This window comes from Dipteris shenzhenensis, chromosome 25 (assembly GCF_047967505.1).
Source record: "Dipteris shenzhenensis isolate YYH24624 ecotype China chromosome 25, Dip_SZ_1.0, whole genome shotgun sequence".
In the NCBI taxonomy this organism is placed as follows: Eukaryota; Viridiplantae; Streptophyta; class Polypodiopsida; order Gleicheniales; family Dipteridaceae; genus Dipteris; species Dipteris shenzhenensis.
In genome coordinates, this window is record NC_141620.1 from 26519439 (window position 1) to 26545880 (window position 26442).

Here is a 26442-nt window from a genome sequence, read left to right on the forward strand (position 1 = left end):
AACAGGGAGCGATGAAACAACTGTTCACATTCAGGTAATATGCCAATATCTTATCCATTCGTGAGACTTATTCTCAGCACTAATATTATTCTCGGCACCCAGGAAAGGGCCTGTTCCCTCAAATTATAACTCTTTGGGGAAGGAAGTGTGTCGCCTCCTTGCCCACACTATGTGTGGTTATAATAATTATATATTATCATTTGAATTGCTCGTCCATTCAAAATTGCTTGTTTTTAATCTAAATTCTTATTCCTCTCTGGTGCAATGCAAGGGAGCAAGGAAAGCCAACGTGGATGCAAGATCAAAAGAATCTGACGACACCCGTATTCATATGGTTATAGTCCAGTGACAATATTCTATAGACTGCAACGAGGATCAATTATCTTGTAATTTGTATTTGTCACCTGATTCATGTATTTGTTGGACTTCAGCTTCCAAAATATGGACATTGCAAAATCAAAAAGAAATCACCACCCTGACATTTGCAAGGGGGATCGAGTCCCAACGGACCCAGTGTCGTGGCTCATGTCCACCCTAACATTTGCATGGGGGATCGAGTCCTAACGGACCCTGTGTCGTGTCTCATGTCCACCATTTTACTCATTCGCTTTTTGGCTTACCCTTACAGGGTAGCCTTAGCAATGGTTCTACTTTGCCATTTCGCAAAGCTAAAATAGGGGAGTTTTTAAATTTCATAAATTCCAGATTTTTCTCATTGGCCATTGTTAAAGCTGTCAGCCCAATAAATGCGGCAATTATGCACAACTAACGATCTCTCTCACAGCTTCCTCACTCCACCACTCGTCCCTAGCCCACCCACCCTTCACCTCCCCATTCTCTCTCTTAGCTTCCCTCACTCCACCACTAGTCTCTCACTCTCTCTCTCTCTCTCTCTCTTAGCTTCCCTGAATCCACCACTCGTCCCTAGCTCCCCCCCTTGGCCTCCCCATTTATTTTGGGCAGGCCTATTGAATGACACGTGTTTTTCATCTTTTTTCACTTGTTTCCTTTAAAAAATTTATAGCTTAAGAGGATTCATGTTCAATTTCAGATGAAGGAAAGGATGCCTACCTGCCCAATTTCGGATGACGGAAAGGCTACCTGGGTGCCCAATTGCGGATGACTAAAAGGCTATACCCAATTGGGGATGACTGCCTGCCCAATTGCGGATGACTGCAGCAAATCTAGTTTATAATTAAGATGTAATTTAGTAATTTAGTAGCGGATGTCAATTACTGAAGAGCTTGGTCTTCGTCACTATTTGAGTAGTGAGAATATAAGAAACACAGCAGCAGAAGCAGCACCACCATCGCCATCGCCGTGGCTTCCTCACTCCATAGCTCCCTCCTCCCCTTGCAGCCACCATTCTCACAATCGCCATTACGCACAACCCACCTCGCATTCGCTCTGCACGGATGCCTCTCCCAACGTCTTGGCCTCAGAAAAACAGCGCGCAAGCGAAGGAGCCAGCAGCAAATGAGCGGGAACCATGGATTGAATGAGGAGAGAACACACACACAGAGACAGAGAGATTGTGAGAGGTTGAGGATGCCAACTCATCTTCCGCACAACTATATTGCCTCTGCACGCGGGGATCGATTGCTTACGACGCATCATTCCCCCCGCTGCAGCACCGCGTAATTCGCCACAAGTGAGTTTGACGTGGAGTAGGCGACCTCTACCTATGCTTACCGCAGGCATGCCAACCCCAGAGAAATCTAGCCCGGCGTCGTCTTCTGGTGTGGACCGCATGGACCGCGGTAAGTATTATCCTCTTCGACTTCCCGTCCTTGGCTCCGATCGATGTAAAACACATACCTTTTGAACTCTTATAATATTCTTTAGACCGTTTATTCATATTCATGAGCGTGATGGGTACTTCTCTTCTCTTTTCCCGGCATGACTGCAGATGCTGAAGATTCTCCACCTAACAGCAACCATGATGAGTACGTTTCGTCCACCTAATTTCTTTGCGAAAGTTCTCTTTCTTTTCCCGATCGTTGGTTCAATTGCTTTGGGTTAATTATGTTGTACTTATTTGTGTGCTGCTTGCGGCTCACGTTCTCGTTTTATCAAATGATTTGCTTCTTATTCCAAATTAAACGTACCATTTCCTACGATAAATATTCTGGACAGTGCGAGTTTTGTGTATCAGGTTTTGAGACCTAGTTGGGCTCTAAAAACAGCAATGCCCTCAGGCAACTCATGCAGTTGGGATCGAAACAATTGATTCACTGAGCTGCAGCACCTTCACAGCTCAAAACAGAAATTATATAGCCGCGGATAAAAGAGGAGAAAGAGAAGGAAGCATCCACTCTCTAGAGAGAGCTTCTTAGAATGCATTCATTTGTCGCTGTAGAGGCACAGATTACTGGCTTGAGAATGTCTTTCATGTCTTACACTCCTCACTACTATTCTTTTGGTCCAATTAAGAGACATTTGAAGCCCATCCATGCTTGGGTTGATAGATTCTATGCTGATGATCGGTTACTAAATAGAGGTGGCAATGTTTGTATTGTCGCAAGGGTCCCCACCTCTGACTACTTTTCAGTTATTCTTATTCTTTTCGAGTCCGATACTTCTTCGCCTTTGACAAGTGTCAAGATTCCCTTAGGAACGTTCTTATGAAAGGTGCCAAAGGAGACATGTTTCAACTTTCAGCAGAATGCCCGCTATCTTCTTTACTTCAATTGTTTGTGGCTGAAGCAATGAGCCTATTTCTCAAATCCCAAACTGATATTGAGACTCCCCGTCAAGATAAGGAGCTACTAAATAGTGAGTTAGCCGACAACACAACAATTTATATGGATTCCTCCCCTCATACACATACCTCCGTCAGGTTGGCTTGGAGTATCTCTGTCTTGCAACATGAGCTGAGATTAATGGACACAAATTCAATGGATGTTGGGTCAATGATGAGCCTTCCCTAGATTGCCGAGCTAACATAGGTGTATATATAAATCAGTTGGATATTTTGGCTCTCACGTTGGCATTGATATCTCCCCCAAGCAATAATTGTTGGAGACCATTAGGAAGAAGCTTCAATTTTGGAACTCTATCATATTGGATCTTGCCTCTAAAGTGGTTGTGGTAAACCAGATGTTATTGGCCACAGCGGGTTTGTATCTATGTTAGTGCCACACGAGGCTATATTGCTCAGCTTAAGAGACCTATCCGATACTAGAGCCAAGGTGGCTTGGAAGATATTGATCCTTTCTATGTTTTAAGGTAGGCTAAATATTGTTGTCTAGATATTTAGTACGGAGCTTTGATTTGTAAGCTGATTGTCAGGGGACTTATGCCAAGGCAAAATCCGTGGAAGGATTTGTTCTTGCTATGCATTCACTTTTTAAACTCCCTCCTCGGATGGTGATTTGGTGGGAAAGCACTAGGTGGATTTTCACTTCAGCAAATATTAGCATGTTTCATCACAGATGATGGCAGCTACTGTGAGAGCTTGGAGTAGTTTTAGAAGCTCACTAACATGGAATCTTCCTTCCACTATGCGGAATTAATCTATTTTAGATGATCATGGTATGCCTCTTGGAGCGTCAGGGTATATGGAGTGGTCCAAGTGGGAGAGTGGTCTCGCTTCCTCCGTGGGACCATGGAAGGCCTTTAAAGACCTTCTAGAGGACCAAAGGATTCATATGGTACAACATCTCAGAGGGAGCAGAAGAAGGATTACTTAGATTGATATACTATCCCTTTGGAGTGGATCGTGGGAGATGGTGGACAGCCTAGTAAAGTCACATGGATGGTGCCTTTTTAGAAAGAGGTATTCTTCTCCAAGTGATTTGCATTTTGTGGGATGGAGGAGGGGATACACTTGTCTTTTCAATTCAATACAGGGGAGGGAGGGCAGATTGGTGAGATCTCAGGATGATGATGTAGTTCAAGATGCATGTTTGGAGCCTGCCATGTTGAGCAGTGTCGGTATGCTTCAGGCTGGTATATGTACCTTTTTCTCTTCCTTGGTACTTGGAGGCTGTGGTTTATGGGGGTGTTTCTATATAGTACTTGCAGTGGGATCCAGTGAGAGCAGTAATCACTTCAAAAGCATCCCATTTTCCAGTTTTAAGTCAGCAATACAAGGAAATTTCAGATTTGGGCTAGAGGCCCTCTAGAGCAGCTCACTTGGACACATTTCATATCACTTTGGATTTGCATTCTGGAGAAGTTATCTTACATACTCATTCTATGATGCCATCTTTTGATGATGTAGTTGCATGTTCCCTTTTTGGAGACTGCTTTTTGTCATATAAATACAAATAGACTTCACCAAAAAAAGTGTGTACACACACATACATATATTCGTTCATATTGCATGGCAGCTCATGTGACACAAAAATATACTTTCATAACATACATACATACATGCATGCACATACACACACTTTTTTAATATAAAAGACACTTTTCATTAAGAATAATGTAGATTCATGGCTGTCCAAGTGTGGAACAGCTACTACTCAAAACTAAAAACAGCAATGAAAGTCTTCCAACTGCTCCTGAGGAAGGTCTCCAAGGGAATGAGCATCTTGAAGAGACCGAAGCAAAGAAGCTCGAAAGTACGGAAAGACATTCATTGAAGAGTGCTCATACAGGTGAATGGTACGAGCATGATACAAGGACCAAAGAGCCCAATAACGGCACTAGGAGAAGAAGTGATCATAGTCTGGCATAGCAGCATGTCTTCCAAACAACCAAAACTACTTGCCAAACGAAGTGGAGGGAAAACGAGCTCGAAGCCCTGTCATCAATCTTAAAAGGAAATCATGGGTCAAAGGACAAGTCTCTCGTGGATGAGAACATGTGGGGCAAGCCAAAGAAGCAATGCACCTGGCAACCAAGAAAGATCCCATTGTAAAACCCCAACCAAACAGCGCCATAGAAAGACCCTTTGCTTGAGAGGTAGCTTACTGCTCCAAATGCGCCAAAGAGAGCTCCTCCACCAAGAAAGAGGCTTATTCAAATGCCAAAAGCAATTTCCATGGTCATGAATCCAAGGGGTGGAAGCAATAAGTGGCAGAAAGATCTGCAAATGAAAAGGAAGAGTAACCCGGAGTCTCACGATCAAATTACCAAACCAGTAAGGAGAGAGTAGAAAATAGGCGAGGGACAGGCTGAAAAGGTTGCAACAAGGTAAGTAATAATACTCCAAATTGATATGTGATGCAGCCCTAAACAATATTGTCTCTTGACCTGTGGAAAGGTAATTGTGTAACCCTGATCATCTACAACATCTGCCACTGTAACCGATGCAGGAAATACGCCTTGCAAGGCTGTGAGTGAGCTAAAGGATGAGGAAAGACCCAAATCCAGTGAAGACTCTGCAATCGAAGTGTGTTACTAGGATTTGGAGGTCTACCTGACCAGTGTAGGTAAGCTAGAAGCTGCTGCCAATCCTGAATCAATCGAGAAGAGAACAGACAGCCCGAATACAACCAGAAAAGTGACCAAATATCACATCAAAGATGGCCGAAACCCAATGGCCAAAAGCATCCATATGTAGAGAGCTGAGCAAACAAAACAGCATAAGAGTCCGTGGTTGATGCTGCTCCAAAAATGTGGGCAAGAGCGTAGCCTAGCGGGCGAGCAAATGAGTGTGAAGATCAAGAATGTTCATGGGCAAACAGACATAAACTGCATTTGAGAAGGCAAAGCGCCTTACGATCGTTCTTGGTGTGCCAAAAGCATTCCATGACCTCAATGATAAACTTTTGAATAGCTTGAGAAGGCCAAGGAATAAGGGGCAAATAAAACTACACATAAGCCATGAGACTAGATTGGACAATTCGAAGGCGAACATGCAATGGCCAAGTAGATAACTTCCAATAATCTAACTTTTTGCAGCACCCAAAGTCTCTCTTGTGACAAAGAAATGTGCCATCCAATAGGATAGCCCAAATGACGCACCACCTAATCAGAAGAGGGCACTAGTAGGCCACAAGATGCTTTGCCAATCACACTCACAGAGAAGTCCAACTGCAAGCTCGAAAAGATCTAGTGCATGCATAATATGCCTGACATCAGCCTTCGAGTTTCTTAGAAAGAAGAAAGAATCATCAGCATAAGCATGACTGACAAAAGGCGGCACTCCGCCTAGAAACACACACACACACACATTCCTTCATAGGACTAAGAATATATCGAATCTTACAAATTTTAATGTTTTGGTAAAATGAGCCAAAGGTTGCTGCTTGAGTTTACATAGCCACCACTTGGACAAAAATCCTTATAAAACTTGCATTCCGTTTAGGTGCCAAAAAAATATAGGGACCATGCAAAATATCTCAGAAGTTGGGTTTGAGCAATTTAATATTATCAATCATGCAAATTATTTTTTTTTGTAAAACAACTGTAAGGTAGTTGGTGTGGCGTACAAATCCTCAAAAGATAAATCAATGAACCACAGGGGCTGGCCCCCACTTGGACAAAAATTGTTATGGAACTTGCATGTCAGCTAATGTGACAATAAAATATACCTTCACAAGACTAGTATCCAATCTTACATTTATTTTTTCTTTTTCTTTTTTTGAAACAGAATAAGGTAGCTGTTGGGTCACATGCATCCTCAAAATATAAAGCAATGAAGCACAACAGCTGGCCACCTCCCTCTATTGATTGCAAATCTGGTCTTCAAATAAAGCCATTGTGATTGTCCAATCAAGGAAAACAATGTCTCAATATCAAACAGGCACAATCAGCTTGTACTTTGGGGGGAGAATATCATCTCAGCCAAACTATTTGTCACTAGTGCACACATGTTTCATAATCATGATTTTTTCATTGTTCCCTTTTGAGCTTATAATATATAGGAACTGTTGGGGGAGTACAGGTGCTTTACAAATATTCAAGTACAGATTTTAAGACAAATGGCAGACACACATCCTTTGGTAAGTTGCAGCATTTGCACGTATCGGAAGTTTTGAGCTGATTTGGATAGTGGTAGGGACACTGTCAATGCTTGTCCCAACTTTCAAGCATATTTGATGGCACGCATTCTATGACTGCTGCACATCAACTTGAGATGCAGGATATATTTGCAGGCTGCTTATTGACTGATGTTAAGGGCTGCCCACTGGCATGATTATTAGAGTTGGTTGCAAGTGCTTAATAATCATGCCAATTCCATTGCATAGATAGGCTGCTTGTGGGTACAACTTACAATGCTGCTTGCATTTCTATGAGCACGTAATGGCACTTCAAGGCAATTGTCAGGAGGACGTGAATTCATGGGAATTTTAATTTGCGACTCACGTAATTTGCGTGTGACTGCCTAGGGCCTCTGGGGCACTGGAGTCTGGCCACGTGTGCAGGACTTGGGGAATTAAAATTCCTAGCGGGCCCTTGGAAAATGTGAATGTGCAGGCCAATTACAAAGGATTTACCTCGAGGACCACTGATTTCAGCCATGGAAATTCAGAGGACTCCGAAAGAGTTTTTGTGTCTGTGTATAGCATCGGTAGAGTCGATTGATGATGCATCGACTAGCATTGTGGCTACCCAAGATGGGAAGATGGCCGAGTTGGCTAAAGAAATATCAGAGAAGTTCTCTGAATGTTTTAGGGATGAACTACCTTATGGGTTACCTCTAGAGCGGAAAGTTCAGCATAAGATTGAACTGATCCCGGGGGCTGAACCTGTAAATAGACCTCCCTATAGAATGAGTTTTACTGAAGAGGCGGAGGTGCGTAGACAACTGGAAGAATACCTCAAGTTGGGGCAGATTCAACCAAGTTTCTCACCTTTTGCTTCGCTAGTGATATTAAAGAAGAAAAAGGATGATAAGTTTCGCCTCTGTATAGATTACAAAGCATTGAATAATATCACTGTTAAGCACAGGTATCCGATGGCTCGGATTGATGATTTGCTAGATGCATTACATGGAGCCGTGATTTTCAGCAAGATAGATATTAAGTGTGGCTACCATCAGATCCGGATTAGAGCCGAGGATGTGCATAAAACCGCTTTCAGAAGCAGGTTTGATCATTATGAGTTTTTGGTAATGCCCTTCGGACTTACCAATGCTCCAGCGACATTCGTCATGCTTATGAACGATTTACTACATCCGTATATCGAAAAGTTTGTAGTACATTTTATTGACGATATTCTAGTGTTCAGTAAAAGTATTACTGAGCATCGTTAACATTTGAGAATAGTGTTCAGTACTTTGAGGAAAGCCAGTCTTTATGTAAATAAAAAGAAAACTATACTGTGTATGGTTAGGCTTGAATATTTAGGGTTCATAATTACTCCACAGGGGTTAGAAATGGATCCGAAGAAAGTGGCTGCGATACTAACTTGGCCAATCCCTCAGAGTCTGACGGCGTTGCGATCATTCTTGGGATTTGTCCAGTTTTATAGAAGGCATATCAAAGGATATTCCGGAATAGTATCGCCATTGACTGATCTAACCTCAGATAAAGTACCTTTTATTTGGGGATAGAATCAACAAGAAAGTTTTAACACCATAAAACAAGCTGTGGTCACAAGACCGGTGTTAAAAATAGTTGATCCCCAGAAACCGTTGTTCCTGGAAACCGATGCAAGTGGCATTGCGGTAGGAGCAGTTCTCCTTCAAGAGGGAAGGCCAGTAGCCTTTGAAAGCAAGAAGCTTTCTCCCTCTCAAAGGAATTGGCCAACTCATGAATTGGAGTTGTATGCTCTTATCCATGCTTTGAAAACATGGAGGCATTATTTGTATGGTTCAGAGTTTTATGTGGATGTGGATCATGATACTCTGAAACATTTTTGTAAACAGCCTGACTTGAGAGGCCGCCAAGCTAGGTAGGCAGAGCTCATGCAGGAGTTTAATTTAACGATTCGGTACCGAAGTGGAAAGGATAATAAGGTGGCTGATGTGTTGTCTCGCATTATGCACAACCTGAGTTTCACGGTATTAGAGAGTGCTCTAATGACCGAGATTAGAGAAACTCAAAAGGTGGACGAGTTTGTCCAGAGCTTATGGCCTAAGGCTCGTGTGTTAATACCCGGGGAGAATGAAAAGAATGACCTGGCATCCAGAAAAGGCCAAACATATGCAAGATATACCATAAGGGATGGTATGCTAGAAAGAAATGGCAAGGTTGTAGTACCTAGTTAGAATGATCTCAGGCAGAGAGTCATTCGACAGTGCCATGATAGCCCGTGTGCGGGACATCCAGGGGTCGAGAAGACATATGATCTCGTGAAGCGAGATTTCTTTTGGCCAAAGATGAAAAAGCATATTCATGAATATGTGACACGGTGTTTTTCGTGTCAGGTAAGTAAGGCCGAGCGAGTGAAGCCACCTGCACTTTTACAGCCCTTGGAAATACCACTAAGTAAGTGGGAGAGCATTTCCATGGACTTTATTGTAGGGCTGCCTACAACACAAGGAGGGTATGATTCTATCCTTGTGGTGGTTGATCGTCTAACCAAGATGGCTCACTTCATTCCGACTAGGGAGTCTGTTAGTGCCCCGCAAGTAGCGGATTTGTTTATTAGACATATATTTCATCTGCATGGATTGCCTAGATCCATAGTGTCAGACAGAGATGTCAGATTTACCGGTCACTTTTGGACAGCGGTATTTGAGACACTAAGGACTGAGTTGGGAATGAGTAGTGGGGATCATCCTGAGACGGATGGTCAGACGGAGAGAGTCAACCAGACCTTAGAGGATATGCTGAGGGCATATGTGTCATTGAGGCAACATACATGGAACAAGTGGTTGCCATTGTTGAAGTTTGCCTACAATGATATAAAACATTCCTCTACAGGGTTCAGTCCGTTTGAGCTGAACTATGGTTATAGACCAGCCAATCCAACTATAGTTGGAGTACCTCAGAAAGTGCCTAGTGCCGCGAACTTTGTGGTTCAGATGCGGGAGCTGCTAGCACTTGCGAGAGCTAATATCCGCCAGGCTATGGATAGAGCCAAGGTGTATGCGGATGAAAACCGATCGATAAGAGTATTTAAGGAAGGAGAAAAAGTTTTTCTCAGAGTTCCTTCGCACTCGAAGTCGTTGACTTCAGGAGAGTGTGCTAAGTTATCACCTCGATACTGTGGGCCGTGGTTGATTCTAAAAAGAATAGGCAAGGTAGCCTATAAATTAGAGTTGCCACCGGGGTGTAAGGTGCACCCACTGTTTCATGTTTCTCGTTTAAAGAAATTTTTGCATACTGGTGACTCACTAATCAAAGGTGTGGTTTTGTTTTAGGAGATAGAGGATAATGCAAGACGCAAACCAACAAGAATCCTGGACCGAGGAACAATGCAAGTGCGCAATCGGAAGATCCCCACGGTGTTGGTTGCATGGCATGGTCTACCTCTATCGGAAGCTACCTGGGAATCCGTATACCAGTTACGGAGAGTGTTCCCAGATTTCATCATCGAGGACGCTGATGCTTGAAGAGGGAAGGAATGTTATGCTCTAGCCGAGATAGCATGACCTCGGAAAGATCGGTGGGCATTTTCTCTTAGATGACCGACTTCTGTAATATTTAATGTGCGTAATTAAAATGGTCAAGAGAAGTAACTGCCAAGGTCCTAGGTGAGGGTGTAATGGCATTGACTAGGTGGTTCTGAGTGCTAAGGCCTAGGTGCACCTATCACCTCGCAAAACATATTCTACCCTGTTCATCTTGAACTGGTAAATATGCTTTTTCCAATCAATGGCTGGATTTTTCCAAAAATGCCAAGCCATGCCTAGGGCTATATCTGCGTGAGCAAGTCTGGTCAGTTCAAAGTCCAGCTTCTCAACATAGTCCTGAATTCGAAGTTCCAACTAGGTAACCCTTTGGTCCCATACTTCAGTTGAACTTCCATCCGCCATCCTGACCGTATAAGTATAGTCAGACGGACTAGTTTTCAACTTGAGCCTCTTAATAAGCTTCGAGTTGATTACATTGTGCGTTGACGCTGAGTCAAACAACACAATCACATCATGACTGGCTACTTGCCCTTTCATTTTAATCAACTCGGGCTCATCGAAAACCGTATACCCTGTTGTTGCGGGCTTTGAAAGGATGTTATCAGGTGCACCGCTTACTAACTTAGTAACAGACACACTTAACAACACAGGTACTAACCTCCGAGAAGGTCCCGCCAATTGCATCTGCATATGTTCCGCATTGGGGCTCTCCTGCATTTCCGCGTCGCATTCAGATATCATCATATTAGCCGTGCGACAGTCTTTATTTAGTGGGACAATCTTTCCATTGATGTCGCTGAAGGCAGCCGAAGCACAATCCTTCTTTTCTAGCTTTCTCTTTTTGTTCAGGGGTTAACGAGGACTTTGACCAAGCCCGGGCTGGATTATCTTCTGCCTCACCCTCGCTGTCCCAAGTTCTGAATCACGGCCAGCTGCTCGTCGAATAGCACTCCACCCTGCGTCACCTGTGCGCTCCAAGCCTTTCTTCCGTCACCCAGATCGTCTCTCTTCCCTTGCGCTCTGATACCAATTGAAACGAACCTAAGCTAATTCTCTTATCTCGTTTTTTCCTATCACGGGCGATGGCATCTCGTTTTTCCTCCCAACCTTGCTTTCATGGATCGCAATTTTCAACCGATACTTAATTTCTTTGTTCCATGCATATCCACAAAACCCACAACTCCCTAGATGGTTCCCTTTGCCACATGTCATCATTTAAGGCCTTTTCACTTGGTGCACCATTTACCCCTCTCTTGGGGCACAATTAAACCATTTGCCCCTTGGCATTATTACACATTTAGGTGCACCTAGGCCTTAGCACTCAGAACCACCTAGTCAATGCCATTACACCCTCACCTAGGACCTTGGCAGTTACTTCTCTTGACCATTTTAATTACGCACATTAAATATTACAGAAGTCGGTCATCTAAGAGAAAATGCCCACCGATCTTTCCGAGGTCATGCTATCTCGGCTAGAGCATAATAGAGAAAGTGAATCGCAATTTTGCCTAGAGAGAGTCTGGAGCTGGGTGACCTGTTTTCTGGCTGAGTTTGGTCTACTTCTGCTGCTAGTGACCTCCGGGAGGCAGGTCGACCTGTTTGGAGGCTGTTGTTGCTGCTGGAAGCTGAGCAAAAAGAGAAGCAAATTCTCTACAGGATGGTTTTGCTGTTTTCTCGGCCCCAGAAGTGCTGTGAATTCTTCTACAGGCTGATTTCGCTGATTTCCGGGCTCCAGGAGGAGAGGCGATCCTTCTTGCTGCTTCCCGAGTTGCAAGCAAGCTGCATATAGTGGGGCGAACTGTTTTCTGGCTGATTTCTGTCAGCGGTTGCTGCTTTCGGGGCCTTTTCCAGGTGGGACGACCTGTTTTGGAGCTGCCTTTGGGCTATGCCAGGGCTGAATCACATGTTTTTTTCTGGATTCAGGGTTTCCCAGTTAAAACAATCTGATTCCTGTGGATTTTGGGTAGAGGAAGGCTAGTTTTTGCCTGCTTTTACCATTCCCAGACTGGTTTGTTGGCTGGTTATTGCGTTTGGTATTGTTTCCAGGCTCAGGAAGGCTGATTTATGTTGTTGGGCAATGGCCAGGATAACTACAGAGAGGGGCGACCTGTTTTGGAAGGGTTTCTTGGCTGGTTGTGCCAAAGTTTTGGCTGTCTTTGGCTTTTCTGCAACTAGTTAGCCATGTTATGCCTTCAGTTATGTTGCACGCTTGATTGGAAGGAAGAGAGCGCGATTGCCTAGTGATTGGATGATATTCGCCATATAAAGTTGAGTAGGGATTGCAGGGTGTGCAGGATATTGGAAGTCTGCGGGCAGTGGTTTGCGTGTGGTGCAGCTTTCAAGAGACCTTGTAATTAGCCTCTTGGCTTTATATGAATATTAAAGAAATACCACAAGGGGCACCAGTGTTTGGGACCAATCAGTGTCTTTGTTTCTGAGTAGGAGCACTCTAGCTCCCTGTGATTTAATCTGTGGTGATTGATAATTTGATTATTTACTGTTTATGCTGTAGTTAAAGTGGATCTTACCACCCTTTAATTAGTGAAGGCTGGTTGCACAATTCTGTTGCATCTTCTCTAGCAATTCTCTCAAGAAATCATCGGCTGGGAATTCCCTGAAAATCCTCAATGCCTTGCATGATACCATGTTAATTTAAAGCATGGGAGCATCGGACTATTTTTTTTTTCATCTTCTCTAGCGTTCTCTCAAGAAATCATTGGCTGGGCAGTCCCTGAAAATTGTCAATGTCTTATATGATACCATGTTAATTTAGAAACTGCACCGTGGTATTAAAGCATGGGAGCATCCAACTAATTTACGACAAGTAACACATCTCATTCACACCCTTTGGTAGCTCACAAAAATCAGAACATGCAAGCCTAATTAGAAGGTGGCACTTGAGGTGCCACATTCCGTTCTCTTAGCTCACACATTGCATCTATTCGTTACAGCTCCTAGTGCAAAGCTTTTGATGCATTCTCACTTGGACAGTGAGGCTTGATGTAACCTGTTTCATGAGACCATATCTCAGCCAACTATTTTGTATAACACAATACACTTTTCTTTTTAGAGTTTTGTGGTCTTCCGTGGATAGTGGACAGGCATAGCTTGCTGTATAGTCTGGTTGGACAGCCTTCTTATCGACCCGAGAGTGAAATCTCAGAACACAGCCTCAACCTTGGCATAATCTTGAACATCTAATCTAGATAGGTTCACTGTCAAGGGTTTAAAACTTATGATGCGTCTGAGGCCCTTGACAACAATGAACAGATAATATTATGCTTTTGAGGAACTTGAGCTAGGTCACATTTAGCTCTGTCAGGGTCCCACACATGCTATGAAGTGTTAATAACAAAATGGATGCTCATGGAAGCTCCTTGTGTTTCAGCTAGGGGATCGAGTCAAACAGAATATACTTCTACATATCGTTGATTTATCTGAACATCACTGTGTTCATCGTCAAGAGCTGGCATCATAGATCAAAGTTTGTGCATATCCCAAAATTTGACCTTATCATTTATGTGCAAATGGACGTTGGCCCCATACTTCCCTAGTTATCACAGTTTATGTTTTGTATTGGCCTTAGGTCTCCTTGGATTTTTTCTCTATGCAGATATTAAATTAACAGAATTTTTATTACATCAAAACTGGCTTTCTGCATGTCTTCAGTTCCATCAGTGTTATTACGTGGAATAGATTAATTAGTCATAGAGGGTGCTAAATTAATAGAAATGTTTTTACTGCCATATGATAAAACTTTCAGGTATCTCCACTTACGGCCTTTGTTTGGATTTCTGTAAAGATTGATGTCCATTGGAATCTTATGAAAACATGTATGTGCCGTCTTCCTTGCAGATATGTTCAGGTGGATCTTTCTGGTATTCAAAAGGATGTGCAATGTCCTATTTGCCTACGTATGCTCTATAAACCATTCTCTTTTGCCCGTGGACTACAACCCAAAATACATTTTTGAGGAGCTTATTCTGTGTTTTAAGTGCAAGGAGCCAAATTGAATGCTACAGGAATTATTCGCAAAACACGGACTGTGATGGAGTGTCTTCATAGATTCTGCCAAGAATGTATAGATAAATCCATGCGGCTCGGGTTAGTAGTCCTTGTTGTTATATCAAAAATATCTAAATGATGTTCTGAAACTGACTTCTATAATAACATAAGAAGTTTGAGCCTTAAGATGGGACTGTTGTGCAAGTGTATCTCGGTGAAATTCATTGATCATCATCAGGATATAAAAAGAGATCGTTGTCATCATGAGGTTGTACAGAGAGTTAGCAGTACAGCAATGTGTTGTTATTTATCTTGCAATATTCTGAGTCAGTTGCCTGTGAAATTCTCATCAGGAACAATGAATGCCCTGTCTGCCGCACACATTGTGCAAGCAGACGCTCACTTAGAGACGATCTGAATTTTGATGCCCTTATTGCAGCTCTATACCCGAATGTGGATACGTATGAAGAGGAGGTATGGTCAATTTGAACACAAATCTGGACTTTCATATCCCAAGATTAACAGGCCGTGACATTTGTTTTTACGAGCACACTTGAATCTTGCCAAAACCAAATGGGACACATTCAATCTTTTCTTGCATACAAAATGATGATCTTGGAATTATCAAGTCATGTACACTTTGCCCTTCCCCAGCTTGTCTATCCCTCTTTTGGATTAGTGATTATCAGAGGTTGAGTTATTAACCTCTGTGCCGACTGTGGAAATATATAGGAATTGGCTATACGTGAGGAAGATAAGCGCAGAAATAAACAAGTGAGTGCACCAACTTTGACTCAAATACTAGGTGGCCTTCCCTTACAACAAAAGACATTGGGTATTTACATGCACCTGGTGGCCCTCTCTTTATTGTACAACAACTTCAACAGTGTGGTCTTTGATTCAGTAAATAAATTCGTACATGGTTTTGTGATTCTTATCTGCACATCAATTATGTTGTGTGCGCCCTATTAGTGAATGCAGGAATTGTGTTTGTTTGACCTAGCTAACTATTTGTTTACAGAGTACAACTAAACGTTTCCAAATTAAGGTGTATGTGCTTGGACATGCCTGCATATTGATCACATATATGGGCTTGTTATGCTCAAGGTATAAAAGAGTCTAGTTAGTCAGTTGATTGAATTCTATGTGCAGGTAAATGAGGACTCCTAGATGTGTAATTTGTCTACAGTAAAACACAAATATCTGTGGACTGAAAAGATGTCTACATCTTCATTGCCTTCGTTTCGGCGTTTCGGCGTTTCAGCATACATATGTTTGCTTGGCCACACATACCTACAAAAAAGAGAATCCTGATGCACATATGTATTGCATACATATGCACATGTGTGCCAGAATGCAGGCCTTGCCTTCCTTACAAGGGGGATGGTAGGCACATTTGAAATTAGTTTGTTTGCAGAAAGGAAATATAAGAAATTCTCTCACTAAGGTGACTATTTATGTAGCTTCAAGCAAGTATTGCAGAGACATTGGAACGGCAATCTGATGCAATAACCAGACGATTCACAACAGCCAAAATAACTGCTGCAGCAATTGTGAGGAAAGCTCATAGCAAGCTTCGAAATATGCAAAATCAAAATAAAGGCAAGAGTCAAGGAACAGATCAGAGATATGGTGGAGATGATGAGGAATGTTTGGAACAATATGGACAGGCAACAGCAATGGACTCTGCATTGAGGGACAAAAGACAGAGACGACGGAAGCGTTTTCTACCGGAAGATAGCGATGATGAGTATGGAGAGGCCCAGGGTAACAAGGACTTGCAATTTGCAATAGAGAAAATAAGTGAGGAAAAAAAGGGAGAAACTTCCACTGCCAATGCTAGAAAGTGGGAAGGTTTAGTGAGCTGGGCTAGGGCAGGTGCACGTAGTCACACGCGTTATGGAGGCCTGGGTAGTGGTAACAACAGGCGCGTCCACTGCGCACGTGCAACTGCCCTTTTTGATGCCCTTTTTGCAACAGCACGCTCAGAGAGTGATGTTGATGTAAGTGGTTCATAAAAGCACTTGGTGGTTTGTACGTTCAATAATCTTCATGCTTTCTATGTAATGCTTGATGCATGACACATGTAGTTGTAAAAGGGGCACATTGTTACTTGTTTACCAGTAAAATGATTGACAATGCAGTTTGATGTTCATTTCACTCTACAACCTTCTAATCAATCTGATACTGTGGACAAACTGCCTAGTCTTGACAAGCCTAATATTTGCTGTCCAGCAAATGTGACAGTTCACCATATATGCAAGGTAAGGCAAAAAGTTACTTTCTTTTATGCTGTTTCACAGAAAATAGTCTTATACACGTTTTATTTTCTCCATCATATAGTGTATTCGAAATTTGCCCTCTCTTGGGTCTATATCATGTAGAATATGAAAAATATTACTGTCACAGTTCCTGGTCAGTTGCTTGTCTTTGCCATCTGCTGGAGATGTAGAACTTCTGGTTGGGAATGCCAATGGGCAGTCTGATGTCAGGGTAAATGGCAAGCCCATTCAGCGTTACAAAGGGCAAGCCTGGAATGATGGGGTGGAGAGCTGGAAGGCCCCTGAAGTCCTTCATCCCCAAGCTACTCTTGGCCAAATTTATACGAACTTTTGGCATTGTCATGGCAACTTGGTACGCCCAACTTTTTTTTGTATGTGGGTTATTTGATTCGTGAATCATTCTCTCACTGGAACTGGCATGAAGCAAATCTCAACTCAAGAGCCAAAAGCATCTGGAATCTCCCCACAGTCTGTTGAGAGGCTGCAGAATTTGAACTTTTGAATTTTTAAGCATAGCAATCTCAGTATGATCATGTCTTAATTCTTTTCTGCTCTCTGTGAACTTTTAAAGCTGTCTCCCACGAGTGACTCATCTACTGCTTCTCTCTCTTGTGTCATATGAATCATTATTGTAACTAAAACTTAACTTTTTCCTGATAAAATATCCCTGAACTTGGTTTGCAGCATGTCTGAGCAAGCAGAGATATGAGAAAAACTAAGCCTTGTGAAGAGCAAGTTTTGACATCTTTCTGGGCTTTCTGGTGCTATTACTTGTGCAGGTCATTACGTATCGCCACAAAGCATAATTGGTTTAAGTTGCTCTGAGTCCTGGTGTGCCATTATGTTATGGAGGCCTTAGGTGGTGCTCCTCAGGAATCTTTCGGAGCCCCCCATCTTCTCAATTAAATACTGTCACCACACTTCTGCCCCTATTCTTTGTAGACTGAATAATTTTTAATATTTCATATAGTGGAGTTATCAAAAGTAAAAGAAGCAGGCTCCACAATACTGTACCAGTTGTGTCAAGGTTTTGTAATTTGTGTTGACTTGGTGATAACACACTCTTACAACAGATGCCAGTTGTGGTGAATACATTGTTACTTTCCTAATTGCATGAAAACCCCTTGTCCAGTGGACTTAGTAAGGCAACAATGTATGTTATTTCTCACAAACCAAAATATTAAAAATGTTTAACTCTCTTAACATTGTGAGACTATAAACTCTGAAAATTTCAGCTCTTCTTCTGGCGATGCATGAAGAGCCTTATGCATGCAATTTGTGTCAGACAAAAAGAGTTGTACTTATGCGTGCAATTTTCTTTCAGATAAAAGGGATTGTACTTCATGATCTCCCTTTGTTGTGTCATAGTCAGCAAACAAAAACAAAAGCACGTCCTGATGATCGGACAAGGTTTGTTGAATTGGCAACATTTCATGGTTGGCATTTGCTCTCTACATTCAAAAAATTGCGATGCCTTTAATCTTTTATCATAAAAAGTAGTTTCAGGGCCAAGGTCAGTGGAGTTCACTTGGAACATGTTCATTTGGAAATCTGAGGTATTTTGACCCATCAAGTTGAACTGATGCCTTCACAGAGGTTGAAAACGTCTGTTCGTTTCATTTTTCCCGTTTTGACTCAGCCATATGTTCTATTCCTTATCCCAAGGAGGCCCGCTGGTCACATCCGCTCCAGGTCTTGGCTGGTTCACGCTCGTTTCCTCCACCCCTCTTGCTCGCAATCCCCACAGACAACAAACAACCCCCTCGCTTCCTCCTCCTGTTCACATATCATCTTCTCCCTCTCTCTCTGTCTCTCTTTCTCTCTCTCTGAGCATGCTTTGAACCTGTACTGCAGTGAAGGACTCAATCTTTCATCAAACTGTAGCCCTCCATTCGCTCAACTCTCGGCCTTCTGTTACACCGATGTGACTATGGATTTTTGATCAGCAACAGTCGGTCACAACAAGGTCAGATGATTACTACCACGTGGTAGTCTCAAAGGGCAGAGAGGGCAGAAGCATACTGCAGAGCAATAAACCGTCACAGAAATACAGGCAAATTGTTGTACTTTTGCTGGTATTTCCCTCATAGCACCACAAGAGGTTAGGTTTCATAACCTGGACTCTAGACTTAAGAGGCTTTTGTCATCAAAAACCGGAAATGTATGATTCTCAATGTGCTTTAGTAATGCTCATGCCTTAGCTCACTTTGTTGTTCTCTCTTCTTTCTTAATTCATTGTAGGATGGTAGCCTAGCCAATGAGTTTATGGATTTGTTTAAGTAAGGGTGGCTTTCTAGTGAACCCTAAAGGGTCCAATTTGTCAAATTTAGAAGAGTCTCCCATACGATAGTTTTCTATACACTTGCACAAAGTCTTCGTGTAAGATCGGTTTCACCCAGTGTTTAAAGTGTCATACCTTTCTCTTAAATCCCTTATGGCCTTCAAGTCTTCTAAGGAACATGGTCTAAAGTTAAGGTCATACTCTACCTATGACTATCATAATCAATGGCCCATCGGAAAGAAAATCCATCATAAAATATAATTATGGTATCATGCCCTATGAGCACAACTTAGAATCCTACTAACTTTCACCTATTCCTTCATTAGTTTACTTATAACTTAAGGAGAAATCTAATTGAAAAAGTCTTTATATTCTAGTTATGAAATTCAAGTGATTTCTTAGGTGGAAAGGTGGAGTACCCCAATTAAGCTAAGGTCTTCAAATTTTCATGCAAAAGGCACTTAATCTCAAGACATCCTCTACCCACACATGAGGTCTTACCACTAGGCTACATAGACATGTTGTGAAAGAAGTACAATATAATGGTTCTAAAATCTAATTGAAAATACAATTATGAAATTCAATTGAGTCTTTAAGTGAAAAGGTAGGTCAAGGGGATAGCTTCCAAATTTTATGCAAAGTAGGACTTCTTCTCAAGACATCCATTAGCCAATCATGAGGTCTTACCTCTAGCCTACATAAACATGCTATGAAAATCTAATGGTTTTAAACTTGAAAAAAGAGGGGAGGGGATCCTTCCCCTCATAAATAGAGAGATGTCCTAATTAATTACTTTCTTGTTTGCCCTCCCCATGCCTTTTCACCCCTCACCTCCTCAAATTTCCACTAATTAATACATTTTTGAATTCATTGATGTATTTCAAACAAAGCCTTATAGGAATAGTGGCCATGCTTGCAAACAAGTGACCTTCTTTTAGTACTATCTCCCTCCACTATGCACTCTAGACTGGGAACTAAACAGTCATCCTTGTATTTCAAAATCTATAGGAAAAGAGATTCACCATTCTCCACTCTTATATGTTTGTAGGTTGTGCATCTATCGTTTGTCACTCGTTTCTTCATGTATTTTAATTTCTTTGTATCCACATATGTCTTTTCAATGTTCATTTAAAAAAAACTTTGATCTTGTGCTCTAAAATTTATCCATAAAATATAGGGAAGCTAAGAATTATACACAATGGTTACATGATTCCTTTTGTTAGCAATTAAAATATTGAAATTCTATAACTCTAAACTACTACATTACATGCATGGTCTTTGCATCATCAAAATTACTTAGGGATTAACATTTATAAGTAGAAATATTATCCTCGTCTCATAAATGTTCAATAATGTATTCTATTTCACACTATTCTCTCACTCACTCTTTTGTAGAAAATAGTTTTCTCAAGCTCTAAATTTCTTTGTTACACACATGGGCGTTGCACCATTGAAAGTAGTCACATCTTGACTTTTGTAATAGAATTATTTTCTCTCTCAAAAGTAGTCTTTAAATACATTATTTCATTAGTTGAAAAATACATTCTTATTTTGAATACATAAATAGTTGCCCCTCTCTTTAGCTCACACTCTCATGTACTATTATTCTTTCCTCTCTTTCGCTCACACTCTCATGGACTATTATACTTTGTATGACTTGATTATAGATGCTTTCACGGAATGACTCATTGAATAAATCTCATCCACACTCTTAGGTCAAAATTAAGATCGGATTTCATAATAACCTTCATCACTTTGAACGTAACAACTTGGCATTGTTTATGGACTTAAGATTAAGAAGAAGGCTAGAACCCACCTATTTCTGAGAAGTTTCTTATCCCCCCCTTATACTCGAGGGGATCTCAAAAGATTCCAACAACTCTTTGGCACAGCATGCTGTGGTGGTGGGAACTAATTTGGTGACACAAAATTAGCAGCCTAGTTTCCCATGGCCTTTAGTAATCAGTGAGGCATCTGAATGGTATCTTGACCTTCTTGTGAGCACAGAGCCACATGGGGTCTCCTTTTTTATCAATTCAAAAGGAGATTTTAAAAAGAAAGCTGACAATATAGCCCTAACCTAGAACTCAAGAATATAAAGTAGAGAAAGTCATAATGTACTTGGGGAGAATAAAGCAGTTGTTGATAGCCAAAGGTGATCGATGGTAAATATCTAATTGCATGGCTCATTTCTAAACTTAAAAATTCCATTTAAAAGGAAATGAGGAAAGTTTGCAACAACTATGAGTGCTATAGTGATGCTCGCGAAGCCACAATTGACATCAAGGACTATAAAGCTCACTCATACACAGTAGTGATGACAAAAAATCCAGTCACCACGATAATAATTATTCCAAGAGCGGAAGTACTTCAAACAAGGGCCATACGACTGACACTGAGTAGCAACCATGGCCGCAAGAGTAAAAGAAGGAATGATGTAGGCCATAGAGTAAAAGTTGTATGTCAATCTCCAATACCAACAGACCTAGGAAGAGAAAATGTGTGGTGCCCACATGGTACAGCCAACCACACCACAAATCCCTAAGGGAAACAATCAAGAAGTGGCCCAAACCACTATGGTTATAGCAATGTTTACCTATTTCTACAATATAAAGTTGCACAATTCAAGCCCTAATAATATCAATAGGTGCCACTCCTACTATGTACACAACCAACATTTGTGCCCAATGTACAGATGTTGAGGCTCAATCCCATCCTTATAAGGAGACAAGTGCCTCAATTATTGAAGAACCTAATCCAATTCTAGCAGTCGTGCTAGTTTAACAACTCCAACTTCAAGAACTAGAGCAACCCATCTATCTTGACAACAAGCGTGCAAATTATTATGCCCATCGGATATGGTTTTCATGGTCGAGGTCGCATTAAACCCTATTTTTCACCAAGTCTCATGCACAACGGTAAAAAAACACACTCGTAGTTGTGTATTCAAATGCACACATGGAATCCACAGATCCGATGGGCAAGAAACTTTGCACGCACATCAATTCCACCTATGTTGATGCATGTGCAAGTATAGTTCCCATCGGATATGATTTGCATAGTCGAAGTTGCATTAAAGCTTGCTTTTCACCAAGTGCCATGCAGAATCATGTTATTTGAGTGTGCACATATCCGATGTGGACATGATAATTTGCCCACATGTTGCTCTTAACTATTTTGAGGTGCATGCAAAGTATTGTGACCATAGGTTATGGTTTTCATGGTTGAAGTCACATTAAAGCTTGTTTTTCACCAAGTCTCATTCACAACCATCAAAAAACATGCTCTGAGCTCTGTTATTTGAACGTGCACATATTCGATGGGCCATAGAAGCCCCAAGATTTGAGTTTTCACCTATTTTTTTGCCGAAGCTCTTGGAATCCTCTGAGCTTGAGTTGCCAGCTTGGGGTGGCCCATGTATGGAGTGTGAGCTTTGAATTCCTTGATTGAACTGATTCCAAACTGGGCACTTAGCCGGATAGGATATTATTGGAAGCATTATCTTCTAGTTCAGGTTCAGATGCAAGCACGCGTCAAGTGCATGTAGGTGAGCTAGGGTGAGTGGACACCTGGCAAGCCACCTCAACTAGGTCAAATAGTTTTCACTACCAATCAATTGGCTAACAGGAAACTTTCAATTGGCTAGCCAATCCATTGGCTAGCAAGAAACTTTCAAGGCAAATATATAGCAAGTACATAGTGCGATTACGATCATAAATTTAGATATTATGAAAGAGATTGCAAAAATAAACAATATGATCAAACAATCAACAACATAGGAAATTTCAAAGGAAGAGGAAGCTCTTGTGGATGAAATCAATTCATAGTAATCAATGGAATGATTATAAAGATCAAAGCAATCCACAAAACACATATATTGTAATTTAAAGCATGGAAGAGTTAGACCAACAACCAAATACTTCAGGTGAATATAGTTATATAGCTATCATGCCAACTATATAGAGCATATTAGGAGCCATGGTATATTGACACAAGAGCATCATCCCACATGACAAGTCATAAAGAATGGTTTATAGAAATGAAATCTTTGGAGGGAACAAAGAATGTAAAAATACTTCGACAATTTTAGAGAATTTAACATCATGGGTGAAAACATGACAAAGCATCCCTCGTTAATATAAGATATGGTAGCAACCTATCATTGTAGAAAAAAATCAGGCAATAAAGATAAAGAGCATCAGAAGTGTGTTGTAGAATGATGTCTAATGATTCTTATAGATGAAATGCTACAAAATCCAATTTAGATTCTCATTATCATAGGGGAAAGCCGCACTAAGGAAGCAACCTATACATTGTAACTTCTAAGGGAAGTTATGGATGTGAGAAGAAAGAAAATACAATTTACATTAAAAGGACAAAGATTGCTCTTTTTCAAAGGATAAGCAAGTTGAGAAGGTAGGGAAAGTAGGGAATAATCACTTATGGTAGGCAATGAGATGCAACTCAAACCTCTATGAGTGATCCATAAGTCACAACAGACACTAACTTGGGCATGAATGTATCATTAGGGAGAATGTAAACACGGACTGTAATAGCAGTCATATTGAATTTTTGCTAGAGGTAGTAACAAATGTTAGGTTTGCCATAAAGGATGAGACAAATATTAAGGATCGGACAAATATTAGTGTTGTGACACAAATGAGGCGTACGTTATGGTTGCAACTTCGAACGAGGCGTATTGGTTTTGTAACATGGGAATAGGTAAATCAAAATGTAGGGTAGATGTTCTTCATGTAAAACTAGTTTCAGTCCCTTAGGAGATACATAGGTGCAAAGTTGATTATCTCCCACATGAAATCAAATTTGTGTGCACATCATTGAATTGTCTACTTTAACACCAAGGAGGTGTATCATTAAATTGCATACTTTAACAAGAGGTGTATATACTAGTGACCACCTAGCATTGTAAGATTGTGTATACTTAAATATTGCAGAATTCTAAATCTTACATGTTTAGGTAATGCACAAGTATAGAGAAGCGAAGACAAGCTAATACACCATGAACCAACTTGTTGAGATTGAAGTTTGAACATGCTATTCAACATTTTTGGATTTGCATGTAGTCCATTTTTTGAATTTGGATGAGAAGATTCCAAATTTAGCAAATACTTTCTAAATACTATTTTCTAAGCTCTCTTTCAAAACAAAAAACCCTTAAACTAAGATATGGGACTTACAAACTATTTAAACCAAATGCTTTAATACCCACTATTATAGGGTAATTTTAATCGTAAGAGAGACTCATACAAGAGTGCTCTCTAAGAGAAATGGGGTATACATACACTTTCTTGACGTTAAAAAACACCACATAACTATAGACCAAATTGTCACAATATGCACACATGGATATTAAAATATTTGGAAAAAAAATATTGACAAAATCAACCATTATCATTGTCGACAAAATAAAATTCCCTTGAAATAAGATATGGGAGTAGGAAACTATTTTATTTGGATAGTAACCCAATGCCACTACATCAAGATTGTCCAAAACCTTTCAAAATGGAGACTTCACTCGCTAGAATTATGGCCAAATAGCTTTGATACTATATGAACCCACATTTTTATGGGATAGTATTTCAATGCTACTACATCAAGATTGTCCCAAATACTCTAAGATCTCTTGCCTCTTTGCCTCTTGCAAGAAGTCGTAGTTGTATGACCTCACTCTTTTCAAAGCCCCTCCACACTCCTAGAATAGAAAAAACAAAATTTTAATCATGATGCAATCACACATCAAATGAAAGAATTTCATATCCTATGCCACTCATTTCATGACCAAACAAGGAGCCTACTTTGATTGCCTACCTTTGTTTGGTAAAGTAATGTGGAAATCAGCTAAAGCAATCTAGAAAATAAGAGATGTGGCCTAGCATGCACTAGTTCAACTCAAAGAGAAGTGTTATTGCATAACCATGTAGGTTGGCAACACTATGCAGGTTAGCAGCAATGACTACGAGGGGTGTGCGTGGGTAGGTTAGTCGCAACGGCTAACGGTTCAGTGCTCCAACGGTTCCTAACCGATATCTTGTTCTTGTATGCATGCTATTACTAGCATTCCGACTATGTTCTTCGCAGAGATATATGGGTTCTTGCTCTGAGATATATACATCTTATGCAATGTTATGGTGATCTTCTTCTTTCTTGTATGTTTTCCATAGATGATGTGTTGTGTATTCATCTTGTATGCCCCGTAGCGTTTGCGCGGTATAGTGACGCTACACATTGGCGATCACAATGCGCATTCTCACTACGTACGCAAGGAAAGTCGTGATTTGGCGAATGGCCTATCTATGGTAGGGTGTTTTCATTCTCATGTCGTCCTCTCCCTGCTGCAATTGTGGAGGAACATCGAATGGTCTGTTGTTGCAGGCATCACCACGCACTCATGCAGAGGTTCAAGAGGAGATTGCAACTGTAAGGTGTCACCATCAGAAATTTCAAGATGTGCTCCAAAAGATGCGGATGGAACCACAACATCCTGCTTATTACGATAAGGCGAGCATGGAGATTGCTGTGACCAACCTCATTCGATGGTCTTGGGAGTGGACTCTACACTTGATGTCCTCACAATAAGCATGCATGCGAACACATTCGCAGGGTCCTCCTGATCCGGACACAGATACGTCGGAGGAATGACCCAGGTCATGAAGACGAACACTCCCCGGGTCCTCTTGGTAGAGCTAGCGGAGACCCTCGCATTCATACTCACCACCTTGTATGCGCTCAGGTCTGCATGTGCGGGTCTAGATGTAGGGTGATGAGTGCATCCTCCTCTTCGACAATGGCTTTGGCAACCTTGCGCAATCTGTTCGGATGGGGAGGGCCATCAAGAGAGCAGGTGTACCAATCGTTCAACTACAAGAGGGAGACAAATGGTAGCCCAAGTTAAGTACACCAAGTTTTCGAGGAAGAAAAGCAATAACCCCGATGCTCATGTTAGGCAATTTGAGGTGCATGCGGTCAGCAACGCGCCACTTGTGGTGGCACTCCAACTGTGAGGCGAATTGACCTTGGTGGGCAAGGCATCAAGGTGGCTTGCAAAGTATGTGGTGGACCATTTCACCACACAAAGGGAGATTAAGATGTGGAGGATTATGCGGCCCAATTTTGTCTGCTTCTGCAATGGGTGCCTATGGTTGATTAGCTTGCCCAGGAAGTGCTGAAGGACTACTTCATTTTGGGGTTGTCCCGTGATTTGCGAATGGCATTGCCTACAGTGGATTGGGTCCAAACGGGACTCATAGCAATCATGGAACAAGCGGTGCGAGCAGGAGAGGCTCTACATGACAGAGTGGCCAAGAATCGCAAGCCCTCGAAAGCCAAAGCCAAGAAGTCATATGACAATGATCAAGATTCGGAGGATGACAGCTCCAACGAGAGCCCTAAAGAAAAACCAGCAGTGAGGAGTTTGACTATGAAGCAGAGAAGAA

At 41.4% G+C, this 26442-nt stretch overlaps 1 protein-coding gene across 1 annotated transcript; it reads left to right on the forward strand.

The window, feature by feature from the left end:
* Nucleotides 1–1307: 1307 nt before the first annotated feature.
* Nucleotides 1308–17870, forward strand: LOC147885675 (putative E3 ubiquitin-protein ligase RING1a). The gene is made up of 10 exons (XM_087396368.1): nt 1308–1760; nt 1910–1946; nt 14276–14334; nt 14443–14524; nt 14779–14899; nt 15158–15199; nt 15889–16428; nt 16570–16689; nt 16835–17059; nt 17487–17870. Exons 1-10 carry the CDS (start codon nt 1685–1687, stop codon nt 17511–17513), a joined length of 1329 nt encoding a protein of 442 aa, XP_087252494.1. The 5' UTR covers nt 1308–1684; the 3' UTR covers nt 17514–17870.
* Nucleotides 17871–26442: the final 8572 nt, after the last annotated feature.